Source organism: Chamaea fasciata, unplaced genomic scaffold, assembly GCF_029207755.1.
Source record: "Chamaea fasciata isolate MVZ Bird 193981 ecotype frontalis unplaced genomic scaffold, bChaFas1.0.hap1 SCAF_18, whole genome shotgun sequence".
Taxonomy (NCBI): Eukaryota; Metazoa; Chordata; class Aves; order Passeriformes; family Sylviidae; genus Chamaea; species Chamaea fasciata.
Window position 1 is genome coordinate 3,250,724 of NW_027094103.1, and position 23,666 is coordinate 3,274,389.

A 23,666-nucleotide genomic window follows, 5' to 3' on the forward strand; every position below is an offset into this window, starting at 1 on the left:
GGTGGCTTTGAGACTTTGGAATCCAGAGCAGGGATGAAACCAAGCAGAGCTGCCAATATAGGAGTGGAATTCTGGGGAACATAAGTATTGTATTTGAAATGTTTCTAGGACTCCAGGTGTTTGCATTCTGGCTGAAAAAAAATTGAGATCTGTTGATTGGGGAAAATTGTTCTCTGTCAGTGTTAAACAGTTTTCTGGATTCAGAAATTTTAAAAAATGGTACAGGTATGCTATAGGATTTGGAGTAGAAAATTCAAGTTGTTTGTAATGACTTTAAGTCTTTCCCATATATGTTGTGTGTGTATGGGGGAAAAACCCTCAAGCTAAGTTGTGAAAGTTAAATGAATGAAAACAGAAATAACTTCAAAAAGAGGCTGATTTCTCTTTTATATGAGCTGTCTTACACCCTTGATTATACAGAATACTGCTTTTAAAATGTATTCTGGCTGCCTAGTTCAGACCTTGAATAGCTAGATCAAAAGTCTTATGAAAATATGCTAATATGTTGTGAAAACGTTGATTGCTGAAACGTTGCATTTCCAGCTCAGGGTTATTTTTCTCCCATAGCAGTTTCCAGGTGCTGCCTAGAGAACTGTGAAACCCCCTTTTCATTTTCTCAGTACATTTTGAGTGTCTTTAGCTCTACACTCTTTTTTTTTTTTTTTTTCCTTAAGCAGGAAAACTTCAGATTTTCAAATGTTAGTTACTATTCCAGTTTTCTAATATTGTTGATAAAATGATAAATCTACTTCTGGTGGGAGGCAATTTTTAAAACTAATTGTTCATAGGTGTTTTATGTACCCTTTGAGGATATCAAAACTCTTGTGTGTACGTGCTCTCTCCAGCTGTGCCTTTGCTGGTGTGATGAGAGATTGCTCCTCCCCGCAAATGCCGTTTGATTTCACTTGTTCGCATGTTGATAGTGGGAGACTGTTGCGAGTTAAAAGGACTATTTTGTTTATTTGAATTGCTTAAGTCTGGTCACTCGCTTTGATTTGTATTTTGTTCCTCACTACATACATTACATGAAAATGTGAACTGAAACAGATGGTGAAGGATCAGCATTCCGGCTTCCAGCATCTAAAATTTCCTGGAAAGCTGAGTCTTCTGCTATGGCCTCAGCAGCCTGTGTTCAAAACCACATCGTGTTTGTTTTATAGTAGCTCCTGGATGCCAGGCATACATTAAGTTGTTCTGAGCCTGCTGCTGCATGGACATCCCCATTGAGCCCAGCAGTTCTGTGTTTTTCCTAAAAGAATTGACCTGTCAATTCCCCAATCCTTGGGGAAAATATTTTAAGTTAATGTCAGAATTGGAGGGCATTGTTTCTGAGGGTTCAGGATTCATACTAAAGTGTCTGTTTGCACTTTTCAAAGCAATTCTGTTAAAGATGAGAAGAATAGGAGTTAACCTGGCTTGCATCTTTGTGTTTTCCTTTCTATCCGTGTGGTTGGAAGTGTCATGATTTTTACTAACTCCTGAAAAATCTGATGTGGCTGGACTGGCGTTTTGTCTGGGTTCAGTTTATGCTGGGAAAGATGTAATCTGACTCTGCAGTGACATTTAATGAATATTGAAGGAAAAACAACTTTTTAGAAGTGGATCTCTGCCCTGCTGTGTTGCAGTTCCTTTTGCCTCAAACACACATTAAAGGAGTAGAGCTTGAATTAATAAAATGTGTATTTTGAATGACTGGTGCAAGTTAGTGGATGACCTGAAACAGGAGAGAACTTACTTTCCTGTGTAATGTTACCTGAATACCTTTACCTAGAAATTTGCTTTTTAAAAGGCAAACATTTTGTCCAGTAAAAACAGTCTTTTGGTTTTGTTTGGGATTTCTAGTAGCTTTCAAACCCGGTTATCCCTGAGCTTGCAGAGTATGACAGTCTCACCCTGTGTGTTGTCTGATGGATCTGGGGTGTATGTTTCAGTTCTGCATTTGCAGGAGAATGATGCATAATGAAATGACAATATCTCTGATAAAACTAGTTCAGTTTTCAAGCGGGGGTAATGTGATGCTGGTCAAAAGGAGATTTCATTTGGTTCCATACATGAAGACTTCTGTACTTCAGTTTGTCCAGAAGGTTCATGTGATGCAATATTGAGGACATGACAGCTGCTGGTAAGAAAATTTGCAGTTAATAAGCATTTCAGAGTTTGGAGGCTCAGCCCAGCATGTGAGATGCCTCTAATAATCTCTCAACATTACCATTTAATTAAACCTCTCCTGTTCAGAATAAGTGAGTACAAAAGAGCAGTAGGACATGTTCTCCTTCTTTTTCTTGTTTCTCGAGGCTGAAAAGAGCATACTGGGTAATACATTTGGAACTGGTCCACTTGGTTTTTGTGTTCCTTGGGTTTTGGTGTCCCCTCCCCCAAAAAAGCACAGTGGGTGAAACTTGGAAGAACTGCCGAACTGCCACTTCTTGTGTTGTCACTAGTGTTGCTGTGACTATGGAGATGTTAATTGGAAAAAGAAATTGGATTTGAGGGGGAGGTTGGGTCAGTTTACAGTTTGGTGTTGGGAAAGAGTGTAAGTTCTGCTGTTGTGAGTAACACAATTTTAGGTCGTTTTAATCTCTTAATTCTCCCACTTGGTATTTCCTTTTGCCTGTAAGGCAGCTTCTCCCCTTACTGTCTATTTTTCTAGACTAAATAAACTCAGTCCCTATCTCTCCTAGTCATCTTAGAAACTCCTCTCTGCCCTCATCCCAGTGACAGGCTCATAATTCTGCTCACACTGAAACTAAATTCACCCCCGAGCCTGCCCTCCACCTGAGCAGTCCTCTGTCCCTTCTGTGCTGGATACATTGTGTGCTCTCACACCACGGGACTCAAAAAATGGAAGTTAAGAGAACACCTCAGGAAAAAAAAAAAAAAAAGGCATCTCTTCAAATGCTGGCTTTAGTAGGCTCGCTAGTATGGGGAAATCATAATGCTCATAATGTAAAACCCTAATTGACCTCTCTAGTAAATCATATGCAGTTTTAACAAGTTAATTGCGTTAGAGTCTGTTTATGTGCATTTAGTGCCGTGCTAACAATTGAAGCTGAAGTTCTGTTTCCTGCTTCATGATACCCTGAGTCACCCAGCCTTTGGCACAGATACACAGCATTGGTTGGCTCTGTTTGTGTGTAGTGTCTCGTCTTGCAGCTTTATGCTCAGAAATTTTCTGCCTCTAATAAACACACATTTGCTTGTTTGGGTTGTCCTTCTGTGCTAAGTAAAACAGTAATTTCTTCCCATTGATTAAGAGACTTTGTGGAGTGTGTCCTGTGCTTGTAGGTGTGAATTGCATCGGAACAGGAGGGAATTCCCAGTTTTAAACTTAATTTGTCCTTTGTACCTCCTCAGTTGTAACCGAACTAAGCACGGGAGTCGTGGCGTGTTCAAATACGCCTTTGTGCATTCTCCCTGGGTGGGATCCATTCAGGAGTGAAAAGCTGCTCTTTGACGTACTGCTAATGTGGATCCTAATTTATTTCCTGTTTAAAGGAGTTTAGTATTTATAAAGAAGTCGCCTTGCATTTACTTTTTGAAAAGCAAATTACGTTTCTTTTTTATTTTAGAATTATATTTCTGGTTTTGTGAAAAGCAGTTCATTATTCTTAAAAAATGAAGTACTGAACCCGTGAAAAATTGTCGCTACAATATTACAGGTGTGAGATTTTACTTCAAGCTTTTTGTTTTAGCTCCACAGAAGGTTTGAATTTTGCTTTTGTTGTTGTTTTGTTGGTTTTTCTTTTTAACTCCTTGCTTTTCACTTACATAACAAAGTAGTAGGGGTCAGTCAGTGCTTCTCCTTCGAGGAAGAAAGAAAACGTACCTTACATTTTCATTGCTGGTATTTCCTTGACCTACTTGAAGCTCTTTTTTGCCCCGCCAGCACTTTCTTCTTGTATTATCAGGAATAATGATAAGACTTTCTGCTTATATCAGTGTGCCTTTTGATCATATTTGTGTGTTTGGAAAATAGACTGCTTCAGCTTAGTTCTGTGCCTGTGTCTGCCAAGGTAACCTGATACTGCTATGGAGCTTTGGGTCTATTACAGACCCAAGTAGCTTCCTGTAGTTCTTGACATGAGCAAGTGTAGAGCTGAAGTCTTCCTATCCCACTTGTCTAAATTTAGAAAAAGTTAAAAGTCTGAGTGTCACAGTTTGAAAATACTCAAAAGTAAGGCTAGGTCCAATTTTTGAGCTTGTTTTGATGTCTCCTGACTGTTTTGAGAGAGAAGGTTGGATTTGGTTGTGTTTGTTTAATTTCCGTTTAGTGAAAACACAATTTATTGTGTATGTAGAGAGTGTCACAGAACACACTGTCAGAGGTGGTAACGTGAATTGTTTGGCAATAACTTGCAAAGCAAATACGAATCTCGTACTTGCGAGGCAGAGATGAGATATTTGCTCACCGCTGTCTTCCAGGTCCACATGGAGCAGCAGTGAGGACTGGGATAAATATTTAACTCCAAATTACAGAAACTCCCACGTTTTATCAGCTCACGGCTTAGGGTCCTCTGAGCTCTGTTGGCTGAATGTAGAAGTTGTGGTGTGGCAGCCGCGTTACCTGCGTTGAGTCATGAGAGAAATTACTTGTCAGCATTGGCTCTGGGATGTTTCTAACCCTGCCCCAGCAGGTCTCCTGTGAGAGCAGCACCTCTCTGAGCCTGGCTGGGAGAGCTGTGCCCCAGCTGGGGCTGCCAGAAGCACAGACATCTCCTGTGCCCCTTGGATGGGCTTTGTCAGGGGCTGGGGGATTCTTCTCTGGGAGAGCCTGGGAATCCTTCTTCAAGACTGTAAACTGGAAATAGGGAGCATCCTCCTGTTTTATATGATTATTGTCATTCTAATGAACTTTTCTGTTCAGTGTAAAACGGCTTGCAGAGATCAAAACGTAGATGGGAGCCTGGGGTGAAGATTCTGGGGAAGTTTTTGGTTTTTTCCTGTAATTAGAATAAGTGCCATAAAATGAAACCCAGCACTGAGCAGCCTTCTCTGTGATGCGGAGCTGTACCACCAAGTGATTGAAAACTCCGGGTTGCATATATGACTGGGATATAAATTGTAACCTTTATAGTCTTAGCCATCTAAATTGCAGCAAACCTTCCTGTGCCAAGGATAACCACTGACATTTCCAAATGGCCCTTTCTGAAACACCATGTTACGTGGATCGTGATGAGGCTGTCTAGCACAAAACTGTAGACAGCTTGCACAGTGGTACTTGGTAGACTTGAATTACAGTAACCACACCCTTGATTTGCTTTTTCCTGATGTAAAAAGGGCTATTTTTTGAAAATTCATACAGTTGAAAGTGGTAATTTAGATAGAAGAGCTGTTTCAGCAAGTCTTTGGGGTAGGCTAAATATTGGGCTGACCTTTGCAGAGTTCACTGGTCTGTTGGAATCTGAAAATTTGCATAAAGAAATAACACTTGTGGCTCTGGCAAGAGAGGATTGTGCATAACAGATCTTGATTTGACCTCCTTTCTTCTCCCTCCTTCCACTCCTCTTGATTATTTGTGGAAAGTGGAAGCAGTTTTCTAGATGAGGAAAGTCTCTTTGTGGTCAGTTCTTCCTTGTGGCTAAGCTGCAACTCTCTTGCTTTGTCAGATGTCTCATACATATATTTATGTGCACTGTCGTAGTTGTATATTTACATCTTGTTCTAATATTTGCTGGGTTTAATTCTTCCACAGAAACATTGTATTCATACTTTTGGTTGGCAATTTTTATGGTACTGCAACAAAATTTGAATCTACCCTCTGCAGTAAACTGAAGTCTTTTGTAAAGCTATAAGCTATGAAGACAGTTAAAGACAATACAGTTTCTTTAATTAGTTCAGCAAACGGGTTTTGTATTTTTTTTCTCATCCTCAAACATCTTTTAAACAAACTGATAGCTTGGCTCTTGCAAATGCAGTATGGCTACTTCTTGCACCTCACTGAATTCCCCGTTTGTTGTTGGTGCTGGGGTTTATTGTTAGCGAAGGGGCAGTGCCTCCAGGTGTTATACTGTGGTGGGGCTGTGCTGCTGGAGCAAGCTTGTCTGCAGTTTACTAGGGAAAAACAAATCTGGGAGGACTGAAATAGACAAAATATTAAAAAATGTAGTCATATATTGCAGCAACTACAGTGCTTGTGGTCGGTTTTGAAAATTAACTTAATTAAATCAGTGCTTGCTTTTGCGTGGAAGGTTGGTTACAGGAAGATAGGAAGGTTAGTTTTGTTTACTTTACATTAGCTCCAGCAAAGCTTGGATTACAGGCATGTGTATTACAATGTGCTTAGTGAGATCTAACTGGCAGCTCTTCCCAAAAGGATTTTAGTCCCACCTTGTCCGTGGCCACATCCTTTCCCTTTGTGTCACACCTGCTGGTTGTGTAGCTGCTGGCCCGAATGAAAACTCACTTCACAAAATCGGGGCTGCAACGATTCGTCCACTTCTTTTTCTTCTCTTGTCCATGAATAAGTTTTAGTATCAAAACCCAAGTAAATTGTAGTGGGCAAGTATTTGAAAAAGCAGGTTTTGTTGGCAAAACTCTTAATGCCACTGAAGTCAGAGGTGAGCAAACTGAAGTGGGTACAATTTGCAGTGGAGCCTGTTGGACTTTTCTTGCTTCAAGCTTTCGATTTTCAAACCAGCATAGGCAAATCCTATCAGAAGCTGGAGTCCTTCAGATTTAATTGTCAGTGGACAATCATGTTATTTAATTTAATAAAAGTAACAATAGTTTTAGGGAATGGACCCCGGGCTGTGCCTTGGCTCAGCAGTTTACTGCAGTAGGATGCCAGTGTTCTAGAAGTTGCCTGGTCTGATACAGCTCAATGAAAGCAAACATGACACAATTAAAATACGAAATCAAGCAAAACATTTGGTACTAACAAACTCTGTATCTTGATATCAAATGTGTTTTTCCACATATTCTTGTTCAGTTTGACTCATTGAAATGATACTCCTTCTTCAGTGGAGATCCCCTATTGCAGACATCATTGTATAGATGTTCTTTTCACATTTTCAAAAACCTGGGGATACAATTTCAAAATCTTGCTCCTGGAGAGGATTTCTTGGCTGGTGGTCACATACATTTGGCAGCAAAAGCATGCCCTGCTTTTCATGACTGCTTGTTTTTTCTTTCTTTGAGAAAGAAAGGAGGAATGGTTCCCAGATCTTTTTTCATTTGTCAAGTTTAGAGCAAAGCTCTCAACCCAATCTAAATCAATCAACCAACTCTCCTCAATAACATAAGGAACATCAAAATAGTATTGTGTGTGTGTGTTTAGGTAAGAGACAAAAATTATGTATCCAGGCTCCCATTCCAGTGTGAAATAAAAAAGTGTTTTCTGTGACAACAGTGTCAAAGACAATCAGTATGATTTCTGGATGTTTGTTTTGGTTCAGGCTACTTCATACTCAGATGTGTGTGTCCAGTACAACTTACTTGAAGCTGTACTGGTGAATTTTTCTCCATTAACCACTGATTGCAAATTTTGCTCTCAAATATCCTGTTTACTGTGGTTCCACTGGAGCTCTGGGGACATCAGGAGCTGAAAATCCTTTGGAGGTATGTGGGCACTATCCTGTGTTGATTTGGAACAGTGCTGCTTTGAAGCAGTACAGTGTTGTTATGCTTCCATGCAGGGACTGGAAATTGTGCTCCCATTCCTGCGAGGAAACGAGTGCTCCAAGCTGAATGTGAAATCTGGAAATCTGCCAGCGGCTGTAATTCCTAAACACTGTGAAACATGTAATTCTTTGTTCTTTTGGCAAACACTTGGGTGAACCAAAGCAGTAGCTTGGAGAGTGTTTTTAACAGAAAATATTTTTTTTTCAAGACTGTGTCTCTCAGTGCCTTACTGGATACTTCAGCTTCCTCTCAGAGGAGTGTTTGCTCTTAGCAGTTTAGCTGGGAGCTTAGAATTTGGTTTTGCAGAGATAATTTAGGAAAACATCTTTCTGGAAAGGATAGAAGAGGTAATTGGGATTTAAAATTCTATGGGTAGAAATACACACACACATATATATATATATGTATGGTATTTAATAGTGTGCAAATGTTGTTCTGAGACCTCTGCTTGGGAAGCAGCAGAATTGTTCTCTGATTATAGGCTCGAATGCCTGCCTGAGCTTTAACAGAGTCTGTGTAGCAAAGTCTGGTTCTAGTGGGACATTTCATGTTACCCTTTTCTCTTGTTGTTGTTGTTGTGTTTCATTTTAGATTTAAGTTTATTGTCTGACATAACCGGTGTTTCCATGAATTGCTCACACTTAGCATACCTTATCTGCACGTGACAATGAGATGAAATTGTAAACCTACTTTAGAAAACAAACTATTCCTTTAATGTAAGCAAAGCCATAGCAATTCCCTTGCTTTTCCCATGAATCACACTGAAGAATGGAATAGTGTTGAGATATGTTTACAGCTGTGGCTGCCATGACTTCATGCTTAAAATTATACCTTTAACTGTTACACTCAGATTTAACTTTGGTTTGGCAGCAAGCCTAATGGAGGCTCTTAAATATGTATATCTCTAACACACGTAAGGCAGCTGAAAGAGGCTTTTTAGTCATACCCTTGACCTGGAATCCAGTGAAGGAAAAAAGTAGTATTGGTTTTACCTATGGAGTGAGTCCACCCCCCAGCCAAAGTGAGTATTTGTGCAATTAACTGTAATTGATCTTCACATCCATGGCTATGCCCTTCTTTCATGTGCCCTAGGACTGTGCTCTGGAGTCCTTGAGTTTGATTTGTGCTCTTAATAAATAATTCTGCAGGGGCAGCTCTCAAATGCCAGGTACTGGAGCATCAGAAGTGAATTGCTCTTAGCAATAAATTGCCCTAATCACTGAGTTACCACACACTCTTTTTAAGGAATAAAATAGTACAATATTTTAAAAGCTTACAAACCAGATAGATTCAGGAAAATGTTTTCCTCCTGAGTGGCACGTTCTTGTATGATCCAAAAAAGCCGCAGGCATTGGGTCAGTGCAGCAGGGTGAAGGTGAATGTTGTTTTCCTTGTGGAGTTAATAGCTCTAAAAACCTGGTGTGAGGCAGAGGAAGTGCAGAAATACTCTTCAACATGCCTTGAGTTTACCAACTGCTATTTCTTGACTTTCTGTTTTTCTGTTGCTAAGACAATCACTGATGGAATAAACATACTAAAAAAGCCTTGCAATATATGAAACCCTTGGAGGGAGGGGAGTGGAAACTTTCTCCGTCCTTGATTTTGACATTGAACACCAGATTTCCAGCAGAAGTTGATTGTTTGGATTTGGTTTGGTGGGGGTTTTTTTATGTTTTGTTGGGTTTTTTTCTATTTCCCTTTGAAAGAGTTGCCCGTCAGCTGAGGTGGGACCCTCACACTGAGTGTGTGCCTTCAGCAAGTTCTGAAAATGAATGATGAGCAACGAGCAGGGAGGGAGAGGGAGGTGCTCTGTTGTCACTCTTCCAGTGCTGGTTCCTGCCTATGAGGAATTGTCTTTCAAAGAGAGTTGGGATGCATTTTTGTTGGGCATGGATTGTTGTCTCTTACCTCGTGAGGAGACAGTGGAAGTTTGATCATAAGGGTGGTATTTGAAGTGCAGGTGGAGAGTACCGTACTGATTGGGTAAATAGTCATGGATTTAATGTGGGCTGAAGAGTATCTGAAGTTTTGTGCGGTCACTTCTCAAGCAGCCACATCTTTCAGAAACTGAAGTATGTGAGTGGATTCATGTATGGATCCGTTTTACCCCAGATGTGGCCAGTATGAAAAGCTCTCCATAAGTTTTGAAAAGGATTTTCGTATAGGAGAAGAATTGTAGTCAGAAAGATTTATATTACATGTCAAGGAAGTCCCTTAATGTCCCCGGTTAGTATTTTAAACAATAGATGAGGTAAACACCTGTCATGACTGATTGTCTCTCCCCAGAATTAAATTATCTCCTTACATTCCCAGTGTGAATTTGTGATTCTGTGATGTCTGCAAGTTGTAGATTTGGTCCCATTAGACACAGCAAAAGCTCTTCTATTTTAATCCATCCATACTCGAGCCTCTATCTAGTGTGCTCACCATCCTTTTATAGTCTTGTTTTCCTTAATCTTGTGAACTCTTGGATGTTTTGATCGCTGGTAAAGAAAAATACGTGATGAAATGCAACCTCTCTTCATGCGAGCTTTAGTGAACTTAGTTCATCTGCTGAACTTTCCAAGTCGTTGTGATTTATTTGTTGCTCTATTGTTTGCATTCTTGTATAGGTACAGTAAATATGCAGGGAAGGTTTGTCTTGCTGCCGTTACAGCAGCTTTTGTATGAGAATGATGCATGTCCAAGGCCTTTAAGTGTGCATTGCTATGGAAACTTCAGGGCACGGGCTTCTCGTTTCCCCCTTGGCAGAATTCTTCACAATAATTTCTCCTGTACCTGGAGGTAGGAAGTGATATTTGCTGCTGAAACATCGATGGGCTGAATTTTTATCATACATTTAGTAGGCATCTTGTGCAAACAGAAAGGAGTTTTTATTCCAAATACATAAAACTTCCCTGATACCTTGAGCAATAATTTTGGGGTGCTTAAGCTAATGCTGCCACTGAAAAGTCTTTTCCTACTGATTGTATGTCCAGAGATGGGCCAGATCAGGAAACTGAATCATTTAAGAAACTTTCCTGTTTGCCCTTCATGATTATTCAGGCAGGCAGGTTGCTCAGTCTGGTTTTGCAGAGATGAGATGAAGAAGAGCAGGTGATTGGAAAAGGTGAGAAGTTGCTTTTGTAATGGCTGTGTTGGCTTGTGGTCATTTCAGCTTGCCCATGACAGGTAGGTTGTGTCGAGGGTAATGCTCTGCGCTGTCATCTGGAGACACCTTTGGTTCCTACTTTGGGTCTTCATTGTACAATGCGAGCTGCAGATTCTTATTGCTCACCACAGAGGGCAAAATGAATCAATGACTTTGCCCAAGAGTTCCTTCTGCAGGTTTGGCAGGACTGTTACCCAGAAACTGCTTATCTTTTGGTCATAAGGTGGAGCTGAAACATGAAAACCAGTGCTTATGTTGACCGAGTGATTCTCTTGAGTGGAAATGCAAAAGAAAAACCCCAGAAAGTACAGAGTAGGAAAACAGTAGGCAGATGGCAGAGACCTTGTAAAGGTCAAAGACAGGTGAGCTTGGAGCTGGGGGAGAAGACCTTGACCTGCAGCTGCTGGTCCATAGAAGAGAGCTTACAAGTGTCTCCAGTGCAGCACCATTACTGTTGTTGTGGCAACTTTGCTTAGCTGGTTCCCATCTTCCCTAGCTGGGAATGAAGTGGGTCTCTGTTCCCTTGGGAATACAGAAGTTATTCATGTTTTCCCAGAAGAGGGGAGAGTGCTGCCTGGAACGCCAGCTCTCAGTGGTGTGGGGCATTTAGCATGGTTCTGTTTGGGAGGGCTGGTGTGTCACAGTGTCTGGGCATCCCTGGAATTGTTCTGTAGGTAAAGGTCTATGGGGCAGCCTGTGCCAGGCTGGGGAGCTGGCTGCTGGATTGTTGTGTGGACAATGCTCTCACTGTGAGCCTGCAGGGCGGACACACAGAGTGTGTCATGGAACAGTGCTGCCTGTGTCTCTGCCCTGGCGGGCCTCAGCAGGCTCTGTGTTGAGAGCACTTGCCCATGAAGCTGCCAGAAGGAGATGCCTAATGGCAGAGAATTTATGAAAATTGATCTCAGCCACGTAAAGATGCGGGTTCAGAGTGAGATCTCAGGTTGCAGAGGAAGCAACTGGGGAGTCACCTCTCAGTAGCTGGCTGAGAAAACCATCCTAAGACACTGCTGTGCTTGGTTTTATTACACAGGGTGTAGTAATTAGTTACTTGTTACTTAACTAAGTAAGAATCTGATAGCTTTATTAATAATGATTCTTACACCAGCTTCCTTATGTGGAGGTTGAATTTCAGGTGTGGTAGTGCAAGAATCCTGAAAAATGTACTTCCTTGGGAAAACCAATGTTGTCTTTGCATGCTCTGCACATGTGCTAGAGTTTGGAAATGAGTTGGGAGTTGTTCTTGTAACATGGCACGCAGGTGAGCTGCACTGAAGTCAGTCTTCAAAGGAGCCTTTAGCATGGCCTTATCCAGAATTAATTTTCGGATTGAGGATGAAGAATAATATTTTCTTTGTAGGTTGCCATGTTGTGAGTACTGAGAATTGCCTCTAAAATCAGTATTTAAGTCAAAGGACAACTGTGCACGAGCTTGTTACAGCCATTTTCTCTGCCTAACTTTCCATTACTTATTCCAAGATTGAACAGTTTTACAGAGATACCTTGTTGGAAGGAAGCTGGTTTCATTTTTATATGTGCAGTGGAAGGCTGGTTAAATGTGACTGCAACTTCTGAAAGCTGATATTGGTGTGGGTTCTGGCTTTGGGTGATGCCATTTGAGAAGAACATGGCACTGATGATGTTTGGCTGTGGGAATATATGAACTTGCAAGCTTGAAACATGCCTGTAGGAGAATCCTGTTATGTGCATGTGGAATCTGCTGGGCTTGTAGAAGGTTATTTAAATTTCAGTTAAAATTACACATTGGTTTGCAAGACACTGTCATTTTGAATAATATTAAAAACTTGGAAGTAGTCTTACTTTTTGATTCTTCCACGTGACAGTCATTTGCTCATTACCTCTAACCTAGATTAATGTGTTAGGAAGGATTTATTTGGGATCAAAGATTTTTAGTTTCTTAACCAACTGTCCATCTAGTTAGTGGCTAGGATTTTAGGAAGCACTTCTGGTTTCAGGTCTTGTGCAATGTGTTAAATAATGTTGGGAAATTTAATATTTAAAAGATGGGAGGCTTTATTACAGTGAGATTCACCTTGGCATTGTAAAATTATTCTTCAGGTTTGCTTGTGGGTTACTCGTGTTGGAAACTTTGGATGGGATCTGGGCACGCCTGAGCTGCTCTCTTGGTTCAGCCTGTCACACTCTGTGTGTTTTGCCCTGTTCTTTTTCCAGCTGCCTCAGGAAGAGGGAAAGTGTGACTGTATCTCCCTGGCCCTGTTTGCTGGAATATCAGTGAATATGAATTTCCCCAGGCCATTATCCTGGTGTAGCAACTTTGAGGTTGTCCTGGTACAAGATCTCCATGGGGAGGGTCAGGAAACATCCCTGGTCTCTGACAAGTTTCTAATTATTCTGCTGCACTTCTCTTGTGCAGGATGGAAGGACTTCAGTTCTCATTTCTGCCTTGCACAGAGTCAGCAGGGCTGGCATGTGCTAGATCAGTGTTTAACATGGGTTTGCATTCTTCAGTTTCTTTCATCAAACCAGAGGCTCTCCATTTTAATACAAAACTTATGGATTATGCATAAGGCTGATCCACGGTCCATGTATCATCTCTATTTTATCTGCTTTATGAATCTTTTTAACGTTTACAGAGTTGTTTTGAATAATGTTTAAAATTATGACAAAATGGCATTTTAATTATCATAGCCTCCAGTGTTGTCACTGAGTGAAGAATTATGTAGAAAACATTGTTCATCTCAAAAGTATTTGCCGATTTGTGAAGATAAAATTTTATGAACATAAGTTAATAAAATTCAGTTCATAATCCTGGCCATGTTGAATCCATTCTGAAATTCCATTCATTTTGTTTTTCTCATAGATGTGGAGTTTTCTGAGTATTCTTTCAATAGACACGTTCCACTATTTATTCTCAAATCCAAGCAATACAAATCTTTCCTTTCCCTTTGCACAAGGCTGGATGGGGGAATGCTTCCCTCTGAAATCAGAGTTAGAAACAGCACAGAAACCTGTGGGATTGTCCTCAGGCTGTTTCTTTTGGTGGGAGTTCAGCTGTAACCATGGCATGAAAACAATGTGCTGTCAACCAAATTGCATATAACCTGAACATTTATGTGTGCACTGGATGTAAGTGCTGAGATATTACATTCTATGTATTTGTAAGTCACTGTATTGATCTTCATGAACGCTTTTTAGGCCCCTGTTCCACAGCCTGGTAACTAAAGGTCACACACACAGGAAAAAAAAATTTATACTTAAAGCTCAAGATTGTCTTTATGTGTTGGCCAACATTATGAGCAGATGAGATACCTGTTTTTCACTTTTAGTGTGGAGATATGTGGAAATTTTTCATGGTAATTAACCAAAGTAGTTTCTAATTTCTTTAAAGCTTATTGCACAAGTATATAATTTCATCTAAAAGAGGCAGTCTGTTTGTCAGTGATGTTTAATATTGAGTTTCTGCAGTAGAAAATTCACATTTGTGTTTATATATTAAAAGAAAGTATTTTAAATTGTGTGTGTAGTGGTTTGGTAATTATCTCTAAATTGCTTTTGAATTGGGAATGGGATGAGAGTTTCTTTAACTGTGTCGCATCTTCAGTTTTTATTTGCTCAGTGATACTTAATTTGGAACAATCATGTAATTCAATTAACTTTGTTCCATATCCATAGCCTTGCTGAAATTAGGCTTTTTTGGTTAGTTTCAGAAATATTCAGTTATGTCTTCTGTAGGATAAGACTAATGCAATTAACATCGAGTGTTATTCTTGTTCTTTTCCATTACTTCAGCACAAGTTACGGAAAACCTGTTGGGAGTTGCAGGGTGACTCCCAGAGCCTCTCCTTGCCCACTGTGCCCCTGGCAGCACAGTGGCCTCTGCTGCATTAATGTTACATTTCCATGCTTTAAACACAGTGTGTTACATTAGGAAATCAATCAGGTAGAGCTGGGTTTAAGCTTCCTGCTGACATGTCCATCAGTAATCCTGCACTGAGTGATCTGCAGGATGGAATAGGGAAACGATGGTGTGTGGTTTAATAAGTGCACGTTGCTGATTGTTGTGAGGTTTGGGCTTTGGTTTTTGGGAAGTTTCTTTCAGTTTTGGGGGGTTTTTTCCCCCCAGCTAAGTGAACCTTAACTGCCATATTGCCACTTTGAAGACGTAAGAAGTGTTAGGGAAAACAGGTTACTGTTATTGACGTGCAGGTTTTGCAGTAGCTGCAATTGAAGCAGTTTTATGAGTTTGAGGAAAAAAAGCCTAGATCTGGTGAGTTCAGAATAAATTACCACAAGGCTTTTGGATTGTCCTTTGGTGGTTATACAGATTTTTCATGGTGCAGCCTTGAATATAATAAGTGAATTCACAAGCTACAGGTTTTGTGTTCTAGGTGAGACAAGAGCTTCAGAGGGAGCTGCTATGATTTGTCATCCAGTTCTCTATTTGTATTAAAATAAGAAAAGAAATTAGCAAATGACACTGGAGAAATGGACAGTCACAATGACAAACCTGCCTTCTTTTTCCTAATTCCAGGGCATATTCCCTTGTGGATTCCAGTCAAGTGTCTACCTTCCTGATTTCTATTCTCCTCATAGTGTATGGGAGTTTCAGGTAAGAATTTTTTTTTTTTTTTAAGGTTCTACAGAGTTTTTATTTTTCTAGTATAAATATTGCAAGTGACTGCATACAGTTTATGCCTTTTTGTTTCATTGTATCTTTGTCAGACATAGGCAAGGTAAAAAGAATTACTTGCTTCTGAGAAGGAAATGGAAAAGGAAGAAATGATAGCCAGCTGGGGTTTCTGAAAGATGTAATTGTTTGTCATGGTACAAGCACATATAAGATAACTTAAAAGTCAGTCCTTGAGGACAGCTCCGTAAAATTGTATTTTAGAGTAGAGAAGGGTTGTTGAGACAGATAGAAGGTCGTGTTCTCAATGGCAGAATTTTCTGTGCATTAGCCAGTGGTGGTGGATTCACAATTCCCTCCTATGATTTCAAACCTGTCCTTAGAACAGCGACCCCGGGTCCCACTGCCCGTGTGTAACAGCTCCACAGAGAATGGGGAACAGTGGCAGTGCTGAATCCCAGCAAAGCATCTGAGAACTGCTGCAGGATGAGTTGGAGTCTTCAGAAATCAAATTGGCCTCATTTTAGGAGACTTGAGCATAGTTTAGAGAAAACACACATATCCTTTTAGACTTGCATGCTGTATTACACAGTTTGTTTTACTGTAGTGGCACCCAAGGAATGAGGCTCATACTGACATATTAAAACAATATAACCACAATATGGAAGTGTTATTTTTTTAAACTTAAATACAGCATGTTTTTCTTTCTGCTTCATGAAGAACATTGCTTCATTTCACAGCTCTGTGATAAAAGGCCTTATACTCTCCACGGAGTCTCTGAACTGCTCTGAGTATTCCTGAAATAGATGATAGCTGTGCTCATCCATATGATGTAAGCTGCAGCTGTTTTAGGATAAGAGGTTTTATATCACTACTGTAAGTTAATAAAGTCATGTAATGAAAGAACCAATTTTTTTGCAAGAGCTGTCTGTTGTTGTTAGCAAGCGTTAGGTAACTGCACTGCTGGTGAATTTAAAATAGAAGGCTTTGGGAAAACAAAACCTAGAGATGATCAGAATCAAAAAGTAATCAGAGCTTGTATTTGTTTGGTTTTTTTTCTCCAAGTTTTGAGTCAGATTAGCATATAGTTGAGGGACTAATTAAATTTTTAACTATTTGAATTTATGCAATTGTGTAAAAAGGAACTATGCATCTGGCTGCAAGAAGCCATAGCATTTATTAAAATTCAATTATGAAAATGTAGTGCAGTATAAAACAGCAGGAGTGTGTGAACTTAAATTGCTTGTCTTTCTTGCAGCTCCTTGCCCTTCAAAATTTTCCCCTGCTGTTTGCCATCCTATTCCTATTGGTACCTACACATACTCTTAGCATTTTGTCCTATAGTTTACATTTGAAACTACTCACCTAGCAAGGACTGTGAACTCCAGAGCTATCTGACTCACTGGATGAAGTGGTGGGATGGTGATGGATACAAATCCACTGAGGAAATGTTCTCTTTTAGTCCTTTGCCTTTGTGTGCATCCTGAAGTGAGTTACAGACCAAAATAGGGTCCCAGAGTTTTAAAATTACTTTCCTAATAATTCTCCTATATGTGGTTTCTTTAGCAAGTGTCTGAGCTGAAACCCACAGTAATGTTGGGGACTTGGACAAACTCTGATTGTCTGTGATCAGTGAGCAAGGTCAAAAGCAGACTTTTACAGATAATTGTGCAGTGGTGTTAACAAAGCAGTCTGAAATACAGTTAAGTTATTCAAGAAATTGAAATGCGGTAGTAAGTTACAAAATTATACTAATCTGGAAATTCTTAAAGTAGTGAAATGAAAACTTCTGGCACAGTGGATGAATTTTCTTAGAAAACTGCTGTGCTGGAAGGATAAAAGTTACAGCTTAGGGTGCTCGTTCTCATCTGTCAGCAGTGGTGTGTTCATCTGGAGTTGAGTGCTGGTCTCCTGCAGAGCTGGTGTAAGACAAAAAGATAATAATAGCACTCCTTAGTTAACCTCTGTGTTGCAGAAGGTGGGTTTGGTTTCTGATTTTCCACTGAAAAGAAGCAGGTAGAGTTATTGTAGTGCTCCTGGCAAGTGGCTGAAACAGAAGTGCAGTAATAGGATCAGAAAGAATTGGGTGGGTGAGTTATTAGGACAAAATCCACGTGTGTGGTGGATCTAATCTAAGGCAGGCGGCGTCAGGGGAACAAAGGAAAGCCTTGGTCCACTGTCCTTATTAATTGCAGTAGCATTTGTCCAAAACAAATGAAAAAATCCCAAACCCCCAGTATGCTCAGAAGAATGTCTAATAGATCGTGGGTAAAGCCCAGAAGCAGAACAAAGTGCAGTGGCAGAGCTGAGTTCCCCTTCTCTGACTGTGCATGAACGAGCATTTCCTGCCCACATTTGGGCTGGGTCAGGAGTTTTAGCTCCCAGCCCTTGTGAACTCTCTCTCATGTACATTCTGACTGCTCTCAGTCCTTGAGCTTGACATACTTTTATTATTGGCTGCCAAAGGGGCAAGTCTAATCCTTTAAACCACTATGAGCTGTAAACTGGAGCATGCAAGTAGATGTGTTAGTTGTGGATTTTTAAAGAGGTGAGCTCAGCTTGGAACAGGTTGTCTCCGAGGGCATGACAGCCACCTGTTCTTGTCCAAATGCTTCTCTGTGACTTAAATGTTGGGGTTACTTTGCAGGTAACAGCTAAATCTTTTTCTATCCTATCACATCCCCAGACATGGGCTCTCAGCTTATGTAAAGCCAGATTTAACCCAGAATCTACCTGTTCAAATACCTGCTTTTGAGCCAGACCAAGAAGTGCGGGATGACCCTGGGGCCTTCTGCCCCCTGGGGCTTTGGGTATCCAAAGTGCGGGTGTGAATAGAGAGTGGCTCACATGGTGACCCCAGAGCCATGTGAACATGGTGTGCTGGGGGTTGGCTTTCCAGCCTGGCATTCCCATGCTCCAGAGCTCTTGGATGAGTGACTGTCCTCACTGGTAGAGCAAGAAGGAACTTCTCAATAAATTGCATCTATCTCTAGATAGATCCTCGCATTCCTGTTTTCTCCATCGTTTAAGAACATCTCCTCAGGGTTTCCCTGAGGCTTTTCTGCAGTGGAGTGATCCATGGTCGAATGTGAACTTTGCAGGCAGTGCCCTGCCAGCAGCTTACTCATTCCTTTAGCCTCAGTGTAACCCTCCGAGGGGCTCCCTGTGGGAGGGTGACTCTTGCTTTGAAACCCTGCGCTGGAAATGCGACCAGCTGGAGCTCTGAGGACCCACGGAGGAAACAATGGAGCAGTTCAGTGCCCCAGGGGAGATGCTGACTCAACATTCCCTTTGGGAGCCCCGGAGAAACTTGAACAAAACAGCAAATGTTTCCCAGCTGGCCATTTCTCTACAGCCCAGTCGTTTTGAGTTTATCTTGTTTTACAGTATGATTTTGAACTTTCTTGAAAGGTGTTCTACAGATCACTTCTCAGGTTTTTTTTTTTTCATTATGTTAGTGATAATTTGCAGCAGAGGGAAGAGCCAAATCATAAAACAGTTGGAGACTATTCAGAGGTTGGCTTGGAAGAGCAGCTGTGTTGTTAAGTGAAAGTAATTTCCTAATTTATGCTTACTTTGGAGGCAGGGATATTTATAGGTAATAATAATTGCTGACACTATGGCAGTGAGAAGAGAGGGGCTGAGGTTGTTTATGAGCAGTCTATCTAATAGGTTTTATTTCCAGTTTCCTCTGCTGATAGCAATCCCTTAAGTTATGAGTTGCCCTATGCCGCTGGGAGAATGATGGTGTGAGGTTCTTGCTAAACTGTGCTAATTCAGAGGGGAACAGAACACTGCACTGAGAAAAGAATTATCTTGTTTGCCTGAATCTTGGACCAAGTCCTGGAGGGCTGTCAGCCTCCTCCTAGATTTTTATAGCTTGAGAGGAAAATTACAAAGCTACAATGCATAATGGGGAAAAAGGGAGTGTGAGTGAAGGATGGAGGCACTCCAAACAAAGGGCAGAGCAAAGAGATCTTTAGAAGAACAAGCTAAGAACAACAGATTAATTTGTTAGAATTTTAGTGTTCTCCATTGCCTCTTTGTATTTTCCATAACTCTTTAGCTGATGATCCATGACCTGCGTAGAAGCACTGTGGGTCTGAGGTGGAAGCCTCCTCGTGTTTTGCCCGAGACCAAAAGCTGTTTTAACCTCGTAACACTGTTGGGGAGCACTTGCCTAATAGAAGCAAAGGAAACAAACCAGTTCTGTGCTGGAGAAGCCTTTTTATTGGTTTTATTTTATGGGGTGAAGTTGCCCAACCCTTCTGTCTTTAATGCACCACATGTGTTTTGATCCTGTAGACCTGATTGTGCCTGATTCCAGGTTCTGGGACTGCAGCACAGACTTGCTCACCTGTGCATTGCAGTTAATGATCAATGCACTGCAATAAAATATCTGTGACACCTCTAGAATGGTTTAGAAGGTGGTGGTGTATTTATTAGTGGTCTGATAAATGGATAGAATTTGTTTACTTTGTGTAATTCAGTTAAGCTAAACTTGAAAAGAAGTTTAATGCCTGTTGACCTGGAGGTTTTATTGAAATACTTGGATGCTGCTGTAAGCTGAAGACAGGAGCTGTACAGTGGGAGATGCACAGTGCGTCTGGTGGTTCTCTGTAGCTCGTTGGAATAAATCAATATGCGGCTAAATTGTGGATGCCATACATGCCTCAGAAGGAGAAAGTGTCATGGTAAACTCGATTGCTGCACGTGGAATTTAACAATGGAAATTATTGCTGGTCAAAACAGACCTTAAGTAAAATTCCCCCTTTTCAAAAAGTTATGCCAAATGTGTTAAAATATAATTTGGGTGTTGTATCAAAGTGAAGGGCTGTGGCAAAAGGGGTAGAATACTGTGCTGAATTGGAACTTTAAAAAGTCTTCATATCAACATGAAAAGATGAGTCGGTAACAGCTGAGCTGGGTACTCAGGGGAGTGTTGTCAGCTCCTATGGATTTATAAAAGTGTATCAATTTGTACTATTTATTTAGAGCTTCCTCTAGTCATCTGTTCTGTGTGCATGTCTGGTTATTTTCTAGGCTTTGCTGAAATCTTTTCAGTGAGGTAAGACCTTACATTAAGCAGACGCTTAAAAGCTAATTCAAATCATTCATAACAACATTTTGAGGAAGGAAATATTATTGTGTTAAAAATGAAACCTGATAGTCAAATTTGAATGAAAAGGAACAAAAATGAGAACTTGGAAAGAGTTCAAATTCACAAGAGAATTGAAATGTTTATTGTGCTTCCATCACGTTCTACACTTCCCAGAAATCAGGTAACAACAAAGAGCAGCACAGATACTCAACACTCCCCAGTGTAGACACTGTGGTGACTGATCTCCTGTCAGAATCTGGGATGTGGGGCCTCATTTTTAGAACTAAGCAGTTCAGTTATTTTAATTTCCCACTGTGTCTGGTGTTGTTTCTAATAACCAGCATTGCAGGGCTTTTCCAGGGGGAGGGTGCTGTGGCAGTGGGAATGAGACTGCAGCTGATGAGCCTAACCAGGAGTCTGGAACTCACCTGCCACATTTGCTTTGTTCCCTGCAGGTCTCTGAACATGGACTTTGAGAACCAAGACAAAGAGAAAGACAACAGCAGCACCGCTGGGTCTTTTAACGGCAACAGCACCAATAACAGTAAGGGTCAGCTTTACTCCTTACCCTTTTTGCTTCACCTCGGTGCTGCACCTCCTGCTTCACCTGTGCACGTGTGTGAGCTGCTGCTTTGCAGATTCACCTGGTCCCGGGCTGTGATCTGACACTGCTGTCCACGGCTGGGGCACGCCCATGCAGGCTGAATTTAAAACATCAACATTTCCATGATGCATAAACATTGCATGTGGCACAATTTGTCAGGTTTGACTGGAAATGGAAACAGCTTTCCTTTTAAAAAAGCCACCCCACAGTTAGGAGAAGGGAGTGTAATTCCTTTTTGTCTGGAGCTCACTGCTATGGCGTGTTGGCCAGTCTGTAAGCAGGGAGAGATTGGGGGTGTGCTGACAAGTCCCTAAGGAGGATTCACCTTATCAGTAGAGAAACTGAAGCAGAGAGTTCACATGGCTCTGGGCAACTCATTTATAACGCACAACAAAATATGTGTCTGCACACTGTCTATTCAGAGTGGGATTAACATGTCAGCTCCTGTGTGGTGACTGTCCCTTCTGTAATCTATAAATAGATTCCAGGCAGCTTGGCCATCTGACATGCAGGTAAAAATATGGAACCAATCCGTTAAGTGTGCACAATGTGTTGTAAATTCATCCCCGAGTTTAACTTAAGGCAATTTCTATTGCCGTATTTTGAGAAAAGGCTCTAGAATTAAATAGTTTGCCAGAGTATAGAAGGCAGGAGTGAGAAGCCCTGGGCATGAAACCCTGAATGCTGAGCTTGTTGTGTTTAAAGCAAGAAGTATAGGCTTTAAAATGGTTAATGAAATAACATATGTTGTGCGTGTCTCTTGCTGGTTTTCTTTTTTAATGTAGACTCTTTGAATTTAAATAGTTGTCAGAGCACTGCTTCTGTTGGCAGCACAGAGCAAAGAGGGTGCTGTGCTTGGTGATACAGCAATGAGCAGTTGAGGCTTTTGGCATCTGGGAAGGAAGAGGAGACAGTCTGGGGCTGGGGAATAAGCACATTAAGGGGATTAGCTGTCAAAATGATCAGAAATGAAATGAAGAACTCTGACTCTTAATGCTGCAGGCACTAATTCCCAGATTCCAAGGTGGTGTGGAGAGTGTCATTTCGGGGTTTTTGTTTTGCTGGGTTTTTCCCTTGGGAAGTTGAAGGGTATGTGAATAAATGTGCTTTCTCAGAGCAGGAGGAATGAGATCTAAGTCACAGATTAGAACTTTGGTGTCTTCACGCTGTCATCACTGGACTATGTACGTTGTACTTTACCTTAATGTACCAGACTTCAGCAATAGAATTACCAAGTGACTGAGTTCTGCTTTTTATTTTTAACATTTATTATGCTACTTATGTTTAAAAGTAAAAGATCACGATATGGACAAATAAATGACATGAGCATGTGCAAGTGTCATGACTTCCATGCTTCTGGTTCAGTTTTTCTTTTATGAAAATGGTTGAATATTTATAACAGATACTAAGTTGTAGTGAGTGTATTTCACGTGTATTTGAGGTTTCTAAACATAATCAGATACATTGGTAACTGAGTTGTCCAGGTACCCTGTTACTTAAATGACTTGCCACTCTTGACAGGAAAAAATAAAATAAGACACATTCTCATACAGAAACACAGACACACAGTCTGTGTGTATATTTACAGCCTAAACTGTCACACTTGGGTTTGTCTCACAACCCTAAAGGTTTATCCTTCAAATCCTGGGATTGATAAAACCCCCTTCATACAGCAGTGTTTAATTGTTTTGGGATAACACAGGTGATGTCAAGCTGGTTTTACATCTCTTCTAGGTCTTAGTCTTTTATTATTTTCCATTGGTCACTTACCAAGTGACGACTTCAGGTGTTTCCTATTGTTACTTTAGTGCTCCACAAGTAAAAGTGTGTCTTGTATTTTTAACTGGGGTGCTGCTTATGGCTTCTTTCCCCCCAGGGATCAAATGTAAATAAAGCTACAGAGACTGGTTAAGGCTTGGAATTTGTGGGATTAGCTGGGTTTCTCAATTTCGCTGGTAATTGTGAAAACTCAGAAATACAGTAAAAGTTGTCCTATCCCATGATTAACATCCCTGGTATCCACACTGCATGGGTGAGGTGAGGGAAATCTAGGAATAAAATAGTTCAGTATCTCTGCCCTGTCTAAAATTACTGCCAGCTATGAAATGTGAGCCTGAATTCATGTTGGTTTTTAGCAAGAAGGCAATTACAGTGCACTTCACTGACCTGGTGGTTTCATAAACAGGTAAATGACTTTGGGTATTTTTTGAAAACTGCCCTTTATTGTTAGGCTTGATATTATCTCATTATTGCACCCTGTGATGAAATCTAAGAGCTTGGTGGCCTTCACCCAAGTGGAATTTGAAGCTGTGGCACTCTTTGCATGAGCTGGGTCAGCCTAACTCGGGTCAGGCTTTTCACCTTGTGTTCAGAGATTAAATAAACCTTGCATATGCTCTGTTCACCACATTTATGTGTCTCAGTGTAAAGTGATTCTAATCCCTAAATAACGTTAATTTTCATGACTTGTCATTTGTTCTGTCTGTGGCCCAAGCTGAAGCTGAACTTTCAGTTTCTCTGTTCCTCGCACGGGGCTGTTGCTGTGCACACTCAGTGTTCCTGCACAGGCAGCTGTGCCGGG

The 23,666-nt window shown here is 40.8% G+C and overlaps 1 protein-coding gene across 2 annotated transcripts in view; it reads left to right on the forward strand.

The window, feature by feature from the left end:
* SPPL3 (signal peptide peptidase like 3) overlaps nt 1–23,666 on the forward strand; it is a 55,792-nt gene that overhangs the window by 17,486 nt on the left and 14,640 nt on the right. Inside the window, exons 2-3 of one of the 2 annotated variants that reach the window (XM_066200146.1) lie at nt 15,285–15,362; nt 20,937–21,031. In XM_066200146.1, coding sequence (XP_066056243.1) covers nt 15,285–15,362; nt 20,937–21,031 — 173 coding nt within the window. The remainder of the gene's footprint in view (nt 1–15,284; nt 15,363–20,936; nt 21,032–23,666) is intronic. The other variant, XM_066200149.1, reaches the window with a different exon arrangement.